Source organism: Aulonocara sp. 'chitande type north' Nkhata Bay, linkage group LG1 (assembly GCF_057382095.1).
Source record: "Aulonocara sp. 'chitande type north' Nkhata Bay isolate Kocher_YH1m ecotype deep benthic linkage group LG1, A_spYH_male_GT1.1, whole genome shotgun sequence".
In the NCBI taxonomy this organism is placed as follows: Eukaryota; Metazoa; Chordata; class Actinopteri; order Cichliformes; family Cichlidae; genus Aulonocara; species Aulonocara sp. 'chitande type north' Nkhata Bay.
In genome coordinates, this window is record NC_141344.1 from 28,820,361 (window position 1) to 28,830,809 (window position 10,449).

Here is a 10,449-nt window from a genome sequence, read left to right on the forward strand (position 1 = left end):
GTAGGCACCCCCATACTCCGCGACCCACCAGGGAAAGGGGGCCCAGGCCCATCCAGCCCTTTTCTAATTTAAACGCTGGTTTCTCTGAGGGCACGCAGACCATCCCTTTTTATCTGTCTTTCTGTTTCTCTCCCCTTTGTCTTGCGTGCGCAATTGTGCTGTAGGTGTGTGATGGGTGGCACTCTGGTAATAACATGAACAACTGGTGGCGGGATTTTGTTTTTGGAATATGCAGAAGAGAAAAGAAGACCAAACCATCACCAGATCCCACACTGCATGGTGGAATTTTAAAGACCCATGATAAAGTTTATTCAACTGTAGCAGCTTCAATCTGCTATACATGCATTTGGTAGTGTGGAAGCTGTTACAAAGGTCTAGGAAAAACAGAAATTCCCATTTTCAGGGTGCAATAAGTAGAATCCCTTACACTAGGTGGGGTCACAGATGTTTTGCAGAAGCATGCACACATGCTAGGAAGAACTACTTTTTCCGTGAGTGACTTTTGTAAATTTGTGCAGCACATTCCCGTCAGAGCAGCAGATGTTTAAATCTTCCACCAGATAATGCTTCAGCCTGCACGAAGCTCTGCTGGAGGAGCTGCTTAGCATGTTAACTTTGCAACGCAATACATATGCAGACATATCTGTAATAACATCAAAGCTGTTAATTCTTCAAATTCACACGGTGGAAGAAGAGGAAGCTACTTTCGGCCGCTCCCTTATTCACAGGAGGTCGCCGTTCGCATGTTTGAGTTTTTATGCCGGATACCCTTCCTGATGCATCCCCGAAGGGATGTGTGTCTCCTCCCAGGATTGAACTGGGGATCTTTTGCTTGTTAAGCGAGCATGTAAACCCTGACGCATTTTTAGTATTTAAAGAGTTGCAATCATACTTAATTTTGCAGCTATAAAAGGTGGACCTGACAAATGTTTGTATTAGTGCTTTTAAATTTCTGCGCACTGTCTTAATTAACAATCATAATGCATTAACACATATATCAAGAAATCAAAAAGCACAGCTTCTCCAGAATCTAATGAATGACAAAGATTCCCCTGATTTCTCAGATAGTGAATATAATGTTGGATTAATATTTCTCCACTAGATGGCAGGCTTGCGGTCCCTTCAGTCTTTCAACACTGAACCAGACTGAACAGGTAAAATGATAATTCAAAGTCAAAACTTAAAAGACTGATGCAATCCATAGATCAGATGAGTTGTTTGTTCCTGGTGTAAAAATGGTGTGACATTGCTTTCTTCCGTTGAGTCAGAGGGAAAGAAATGTTTCCTAGCCACACGTGATCTCTCTTCCTTTGACCTTGCATGTCTGCCCTTTTGCTGCGAGCAGGAAAGAGAGCGACTAATGGCGAGCCAGCCGACATGTCGGACAGGAAGGACATGTCAGAGAAGTAACAATGCCACAGCATTGGATTTGTTTAGTCGGGCGCAGTCAGCACTATCTGATCTACCAGAGGGACAACAAGAGGAAGGAAAGCCTGACAACATCGAGCGGCAGCTACAACTCACACCTGCACAAACCTGAAACAGTGCTGCTGGGCTGGGGAGTATAGATATATGCACAACACAATAAGTAGCCAGACATGAGCCACATCAGTCACCAGTAAAATATCAAGTAGGTTTTATTGAACAGAAGAGTCTGAGTCTTCTTAATACTTTGAACATAAACCTGCAGAGAAGAGCTGTGACTAGCATTCTCAATATTTTCACTTCATCACGGAGCCAGTGAGATGTGAAGAAGGGGGCTTTGTGATTTATTTGTCTGTGTAAGCACAACATAAGAAATGTTTTATGTTGTACTTCCCTCGCTAAATTGATTCATTTGTTTCTTAGTGCGCTTTTATAATTGAATTTCTCTTGTTCGTTAAGATAATTACTCAGACAGTCTGGGACAAGAGAGCCATGGAGAAGCACCAAGTACTGTAATTCGATTAAAGAGACTTTCTTTTGCTCCACTGAAGCTTCATGGATGGATGGATGGATGGATGGATGGATGGATGGATGGATGAATGGATGGATGGATGGATGGATGGATGGATGGATGGATGGATGGATGGATGGATGGATGGATGGATGGATGGATGGATGGATGGATGGATAGATAGATAGATAGATAGATAGATAGATAGATAGATAGATAGATAGATAGATAGATAGATAGATAGATAGATCTAGTTTAAGGTCAATCCAAAATCCTAGCGTTTGAACTTGTGTGTATGTGTGTGTGTTTGGAATATCAATGCCTCAATAAGTGGACAAGCAGAACTCCTCAACTGGGCCATTAAAGCACACTGCCAAGTAAGTGCTGTATTTCATTATGAAAGGATTTATTACTCTGTATGTTCCACTCAAGCAGGAAATTGTCCTGAAGTACCTGAAGATCAAATATGAAAGGGTGGAACCATGCAGTTTTACCTTCTCTGGAAGGCAATTTAAAGTCACTGCAAGCATTTACTGTGTCCACCAGGTGGTGCTGCAGAACGATCCTTACAGACAAGCATTGTATTCATGCCTGAACATAGAGCAGTGTGTTCTTGTTTAATTGCGACAAACAGCAGGCCCGAACACCTTCCACTGTCTCGTCCAGCTGCAGGCCTCCAGCCAAGTGTACTTGGTGCCATAGAAAAACATGAGATGTTTACTGTGATTAGGCTGCACAGGAGAAGATAACGCTATCAGGCCACTACGGTAGTTAATTCCATTGTTTGATTCTTATCTGGAACTGAAGGTCAAGTGTGGTACCAGGGTACAGCCACCGACTAGTGTGCCATTAAATGAAAACCTTCTGACTCAATTTTCTCAGAACAACTACAATAAATCAGAAGAGCACCGCCGCTGAGCAGATCATGCCTCTAACCCAAAGCCAGCCAGTTGTTCCCAACATGGCCAGTTAGTTCAGTATTGATTCTCTGTCATGCTGTTATACCACTATAACCATCTGACCTATGAAAGCTGAGCTCACAGCACTGGCCTGAAATCCAGCACACACTGGCCTCCAAGGGGAGAGGGAGCGCCATGTGAGGAAACACTCAGCTCACCCTCTGGGCTTAGGACTGCAGGACTTTCACCGAAAACGTTTGCCCTTGGCTCATGCCCTGTTAGTATCGCTGCTTTAGTCTCTGCACTTCTAACCATGCCTACCTTGCACAACTTGACCCCACTCTTACATTGATCTTTTTTAAAAACTCCTCTTGGGACAAATCAATCAATTCTTTGGTCAACTCACGGAAATTCTGACACTCTCTGACAATATAATAAAACAGATAGACGTTAAAGCTCATTTTAGTTTTTGTATTCGATTTTTTATAAGGGTGTGTTATAAGCTAGTTTTACAATGCGCACTTTGACCCTTGCAAGTGAAAAGTATGACATAAACAGATGCTGCTTGTGTGCCTGAAAAATATGAGCACCAAGGACTAATTACTCACTGCTGTTTAGGTTAGTGTAGCCTCTGATTATAAGGACTACAAAACAAGGCAAAGCCCAGAGGCACAGAATATTTAAAAAGAAAACTAAAACATAACATTTGAAATCAAGAAAATAAACGCAAAGCAAGCAACAAGCTCAAGAATGCACGGGAACTCAAATTCATGATTATATCTTTCTGATTTTGCTTTATTGCCAACTATCGGATACCTCTGGGTTCTAAAATCAAGCAATTTGAAAAGGAAAAAAAACCAAACACGTACTATTTGGCTCAACCTTATTCACAGCCACACAGAGGCCACGGTCTGTGGTAAAGTTATAAGGCTGACTGACTGAGTTTCATCAGGTGTCACATGCGGTCATTACTGGAATTCAATCGAAAACAAAACCAAAAGCTTGGGAATCTCTGCTAAACAGAAAGAGCTCGTGCTGCTGAGTGTACTGGACCTCGGCTCACTCAGGCTCCAAACCACTGACAGTGAAAGCATTTTCATTAATGGAGCAAATACAGCATTTTTTTAAATGTATTTGTGCAACTATTTAGCTTGTAATACAGTATTAAGTATGCTACTTTGGATCCATTTTGATAGCCTATTAACGTTATTTATTAGCTAAACAGACTGATTATCAGCATGTTGTTTGTTTTGAGCAAAAAAATATGACACATCATCCCAGAGCCTCTGTTTTGTTTCCATGTTTGGATTTTTCCAACTCAGGAAATGTGATCACCTGAGGAGTAGTCGAGCTTGCTCGGCTTGTTCGTTCAAGCCCGTATACTTATGTGGTATGATGATTATCCCACTGAAGCTTAAGGTGTGTATGTGTGTATCAGCTCCCACCTACGCAGGAGTAATTACAATTTCACTTCTCTCCTACAGTTATCTCTTTAGAGACACATCTCTGAAAGTGAGAGGTTCCTTTACCATACTTTTCACGTTCATGTTCATGTTCGTATATATATCCCGCAAAACACACACACGCAAACAAACACCACTTCACAAGTATGTGTCCTCGTTAAGTTGGCCTCATTTTGAGGGATTTATTTCATTCTAAAAAGCATCAATGTGATTTAATACAGAAAGTAATATTCGTTTTTTTACAGTGCAATTTAAGACTCCTGGAATCTGTAAAACAGCCGTGAAAATGATTCGATATAAAATCTTTTTAGTACCATGATCGGCACATCCCACCAGAAAACAAAGAAGTGAAACAATTCTTTAGCTTTATCCTTTATGGAGGGACACACTTTGGATCGTGGAAGAATCTCAAACACGTTCCTATATTTAACCGTGTGATAGATCAGAGGTAGAGCACGGGCAAAACCTGGAAGACATGTTCATCAATAACAGTTTATGTCTGCAAATGAAAATCAGCTGTACTTTCCATAGTGTGTTACCTTTATATTAACACATAAAGTTGATTGAGTGATAAGCCAGTCTCAGTGTATTACTTAAAAAGATAGTACACATAATAATTTCACGATAATTACACAGTAATTCCCCCGTCCAGCAGCCAAGAAAACATATGGGAAGAAAATTATCTACACTGCAGATGCCTGTTTTATACATATATATAGATATATATAGAGAGAGATAGGTAGATATGTCTATTACAACATGACTGCATTACATTTCACTTCTGGTTGTGATCTGACTGAACATGAAAATCCTTTCTTCAGCACACTGTCATGCTATGAGCCTCTGGCCCTCAGGTGTATTATTTACTCATGCCCGAGAAATGCATGGCATGCAGTGTTTCCAGACAAAGGCGTGTTTATGAGGGTGTGTTTGCAAATCCAGAATGACAACCCAGATGCAAATGGTAAAAAAAACACTCAGAAAAAGAAAGGACAGTGATTAGGACAAAGTGGATTATGAGAAATACATTTGTATTTCAGTTTAAAGGAAAAAGAAACGTTTGGTGTATATTACTGCGAGCAGCCCAATATTGAGCCTTTTATTGGAAGAAATTTGGCCCCACTTTCTGATATTTATATTCCTTCCTAACCAACATCAACTGCTTTGTGCCTATGCAAAACAGCTATCTGACATTGGTGTCGCTCCACGACTGCTCAATTCTATTCTAATGAGCTGCGGATTTATGAACACACCCACTACAGAAAACAAAGAAGAAGCACTGACATTTAAGTTAATGACACACATTCGTTGACATTTTAAATCCTTGGATTCTTTTTTAAATCATTTTAACATGTCCACATTGCAAGATGAACATTGTCTCCTCTGTTGATAGATTAAACTTTGATTCCACTGGATCACTGTGTGCCAGAAAAATATCTCTTTTAAATAGGAAATTTAACTGTGTCCTGATTTGTGCTTTGTTTTGTTTCCACTGCTGCTGCTCATCCCCTCGCAGCCTCTGAGTCTTCCTCGAAGGCCCTGTTGTCATAGCGATGCTGCTGTCTCTCTGGGTCGAGGCTCCCTGGGTCAGTCAGTGGGACTTCATACAGGGCGTCTCCTGTCACTGTGATCACGGTGACATCTGGCGGTGACTCAGAAGAGAAGCTCTCTTTTCTGTCGTCCTCAACGCCCAGGGCCTTCAAGATGTCGCACTTACACATAGGGCAGGTTCGCCTCTCCAGCAGCCAGGGCTCGATGCAGGTTTTGTGGAAGATGTGATCACACGTCAGCACGGTCACCACATCGCCTACCTTGTAGGATTCGATACAAACGGCACACATCGAGGAGTCCGAACTGGTCTCCTCGTCCCCTCTCTTGAGCGTGCGTACCTGCAAACGCTTAATTGCCTTCTTCGCCTCGGATTTCAGTCGCTTCTCATTGCGCTTGCTCATGCTCATATTGTAGAGACGGTTTGCGGAGATGAACACAAAGTAGGCGATGGAGGCTGCGGTTACAATGAAAAAGGCAATGGACAGAAAGTAAAGCCAGTATGTGTCCATCCAGGGTCCGTGAGCCACACCTTCACTAATTATCATTTGAACATCAATCCCGTTTTTCACCAACCTGACAATCTCCATGCCCTGAGTGTTACCAATCATGATCGCCACAATTTCGTCTGCATCTGAGTGTGCCATGTGTGTAGTGCTGTTTCCACTGCCGTCCACATTATACACAACAACAGCAGCTGCTCCGAGGCGTTTGGCAGCATTGATCTTCTCACCGAAGGTGCAGTTGCCCCTCTTCACCAGGGCTATCCACGGTGATAAGGTTTCATTGCGGTCGTACACAGGATCTGGGCCACAGCCTTTGGGGTCTCCCACGGGAAGCGTAACGATGCCAAAAGCTCTTTTCCTCAGAGAGTTACGGCCATACAACCCACACTCACAATATTTCTCCTCAGTCTCATTGTAGCTGTTCACAAAGCTTATTTCCACGTTGGCAGTCCAAAATACAAAGGTAGCTGAACAGTGAACAAGCCCTGACAAAAACAGCAAAAGCAGCAGAGGTGGTTGTGTCTTCTTACCCATGGTAACACTGTTCTTGAACAAGAGGAAGTCCTCTTACTCAGGCTTATTTAGCCTCTTCAAAACTTCTTTTTCAAAAAAAGAAAAAAACTCCCAGTTCCTGGTCTGTTCAAGTCTCAGCAGTCTCAATCCGGCGATAGTTTCACCAAGCCTGCTGTCTTCGGTAATATGACACGAGCCTTTGGTAACATAAAACAAGCTACGCGTCAGCCACTCACCTCTCGTTATCTTCCTGAACCTTGAACACTGAACACTCCCCGCTGAGGGCAGGGTGTTGCTATTCAACAAGTTGAAGTACACAAAACGCACAGACCTATGTTGTTTCCAGAGCCAAGGAACAGCATTCGAGAAGGAAAGACATGATAAGCAAATGATAAGAAGACTTTCATAAGGCAGGACTGTGACAGCTGTAAAAACTGCCGCATTCTCCTTGCATAATGATGACAAAAGCAACTCAGCCAGTTTTTCTAGTTTGACTGGTTTCCTTCCTCTTTTTTCTGCGGCTGCGATCATTGTTTTGTTAAGGTGACAGGCAAGTTTTGCACCGCTGCCTTGTGGCTATTGTCTCTAATCTACAAATATAGTCTACTGCATATTCTACTGCAGTAGACTAATGTTGCTGAATATTTTTACAGGCTTACGAAAAAAACTGAGTGAAGAGGATAAGACACACAAGAGTAATGTTTTTCCATTGTGCTGATACTGTAACTAGAGACTCATCCACCACTGCAGGTGTACCAGTGACCACTGAAATAGAACTGTCAAGTTTCCGCTGTATCTTCTTACACACAAGTGAAAGCGCACAAACACTAAGAGACAGAAAGGCTTCAAATGACAAATTCGATGGTGAGGTTGCTGTCCAGCTTGATAGTTTACCTGAGATTGAGACTGGATTGAGATCTGCTCTATTTCATTGAGCCATTTTTACCTTAGTTCACACACACACACAAAGAATGTGTACACAATGCGCTATTAAATAATCTATTTGATTGGGGCTAGCTCTGTAAATAAAAGACTGTGAGATATTTCCTTTTAGCACAGCTAGAAGTCACAGCTTCTGATAACAGGAACAATGGTTCTGCTCTGACCCTTAAATTCCAGAAATATTACCCTGTCAAGTTATGAACACGCACTCCAAAAAAGACCTCATGTCTTGTTCAAGTTAATAAAAACAGACATTCCTCTTTACAGGTGAAGTTTGGTGTTAGATTCTAAAGGTATCCTGAGACTTTCTGATCTAATACTGGCATCTGCTGGCTGGTTAGTGGTGTGGTCAAAGGAAAAGACAAACCTCCACCAAGCTAGGTGAGTCAGACAGACGTGCAAACTGTCAGCACTGGACACATGTGTGCATTTGCTTATATTTTAATCCGAAAAAGAATAGTGATTTCAACAGTGTTCAGTGGTGTTAGTTTGATGATGAACTTAAACTCACTTACTTAAAAAAAATTTAAAGAATAAAAAAAATTTAATTGTAAAGAAATTAATGGAAGCAGTACGGACGAAATGAATTTGTCCTAATTCACTCCTAAAAGGTTAATTTAATAATAAAAGATTAAACAGTACTAAGTTGTTATTCCAATAAATGAACAGAGTCATTAAAAGAGATAGATACTTATGAACCACTTTATTAGGTACACTTTTCTGGCACTGAGTTGGACCTCCTTTTGCCTCCAGAACTATTGTAATTCTTCGTAGCATATTCAACAAGGTGCTGGAAAAATGTCTCAGAGATTTTGGTCCATATTGACATGACTGCATCACACAGTTGCTGCAGATATGTTGGCTGGCTTCATGTGCCACCACATCTCAAAGGTGCTCTACTGTATTGAGATGTGGTGACTGTGGAGGCCATTTGACAGCAATGAACATGCTGTCACTGCGGTCGTAAAGGGATGGCTATGGTCATCAACAGCTAGGTTGAGGTGTTTTAATGACACTCAGTTTTTATTACACCACTATCAGCCTGAACCGCTGATGCAAGGCTGGATGGATGCACGCTTTCAGGTTTTTTATGCTATATGCTGACCCTAGCATTCAGCTGTGTCAGCAGAAATTGAGACTTTACAAGCCAGGCAATATTTTTCAAATCTTCTCTTGGAGCATTTTGGCGATTCTGTATGAAGTGTAAACTCAGTTTCCTGTTCTTGGCTGACAAGACCCGGTGTGGTCTTCTGTAGCTGTAGCTCCTGTATTTCAAGGTTTGACATGTTGCATGCTCAGAGCTGCTCTCCTCTTTTGGTTGTAATAAGCAGTTACCTAAGTTACTTTTGCCTTCCTATCAGCTGAAAGGAGTCTGGCCATTCTCCTATGACCTCTGACACCAACAAGGAATTTTCTCCCAGAGAAATGCTGCACACTAGGGATGGCTGTGTGGGAAAATCCCAGTAGATCAGCTGTTTCTGAAATACTTAGTTCAGCAAGTCTGGCACCAACAACCATGCCATGTTCAAAGTCACTTAAATCACCTTCCTTGCCTGTTCTGATGCTCAGTTTGAACTTCAGTAGTAACTGTCGTGTGATTGGTTGATTAGATATTTGCTTTAAGGAGCTGTTGAACAGGTGTGGTCTATGAGTGTAAATGAAATGATAAAAAAATAAATAAAACTTAAAAAAATGGTGGTACTTCCTAAATTTATTCATCTCTTCCAAAACATACCCATCTTTCCCACATCATCATTTTTAAACTATTGACTCTATCATTATGTCTTTCATCTGGGCAAATAAACACCATACAATTTCAAAGGCACACTTGCAGAAACCCTCTGAGGGCAGACTTGGCCTCCCAGTTTTCAGGCAATATTATTGGGCTTGCAATACCAGAACGTGGGTTTTCTGGAACAGTGTTTCAGCTGTTCCTGCTGTTCAGAAGGGCTGTGGTCCTTCCTGCCAAACATACCTACCAAAATTTTTTAGCAAAGATTTTGTCCTAGCTCTATTCTCTTCAGATCCTAAAGCAAGTTAGGGGTGCTTTGTGCCAGACCTATCCATTTTTGCACCATAACGCCAAACCTTTCTTTTTTACCTGGCGTGATGGACCCTGTGTGTAATCATTGGTCAGAATTAGGTCTCCGCACTATTAAGGACGTCTACATCGACAATTGTTTTGCTTCATTTGTTCAGTTGCAATCAAAATGTATGCTTCCCTCCACTCGTTTATTTCGATACTTACAAATCAGGAATTTTGTTAAACACTCGTTCTCCCATCTGGATCAGCCACCTGCTCATAGAGACTTCTATGATTATTTGATTGAAATCCCAAACACCTAATCAGCCAGTTTACTACACTTTTTACACTTAAACCACCTACAAACCTCACCAAGGATGCTTGCGTTAAGGACATGGAAGTAGACATATCGGACACTTTGTGGGCCAATGGGTTGAAGAAGATTAAAGAATGCTCTGTTAATGCCAGATTACAACTTAGGCAGTTCAAAGTCCTTCATCGTTTGCGTTTCTCTAAAATAAAGCTAGGCAGCATTTTTCCATCTATTTCCTCATTGTGTCATAAAATGCAAAGCAATGGAAGGAACCACTGCCCACCTTTTCTGGTCTTGCCCTAAACT

General features: G+C 41.6%; 1 protein-coding gene across 1 annotated transcript; it reads right to left on the reverse strand.

Annotated features, from left to right (window-relative positions):
• Window positions 1-4,447: 4,447 nt before the first annotated feature.
• LOC147339285 (E3 ubiquitin-protein ligase RNF128-like) lies at window positions 4,448-7,297 on the reverse strand. Its single transcript, XM_086291847.1, has one exon. The coding sequence runs from the start codon at window positions 6,884-6,886 to the stop codon at window positions 5,801-5,803; it is 1,086 nt and encodes a 361-aa protein (XP_086147973.1). The 5' UTR covers window positions 6,887-7,297; the 3' UTR covers window positions 4,448-5,800.
• Window positions 7,298-10,449: the final 3,152 nt, after the last annotated feature.

Excerpts from the sequence above, each read along its gene's own strand:
- LOC147339285 (XM_086291847.1), bottom strand. The coding sequence starts at position 6,886 with ATGGGTAAGAAGACACAACCACCTCTGCTGCTTTTGCTGTTTTTGTCA.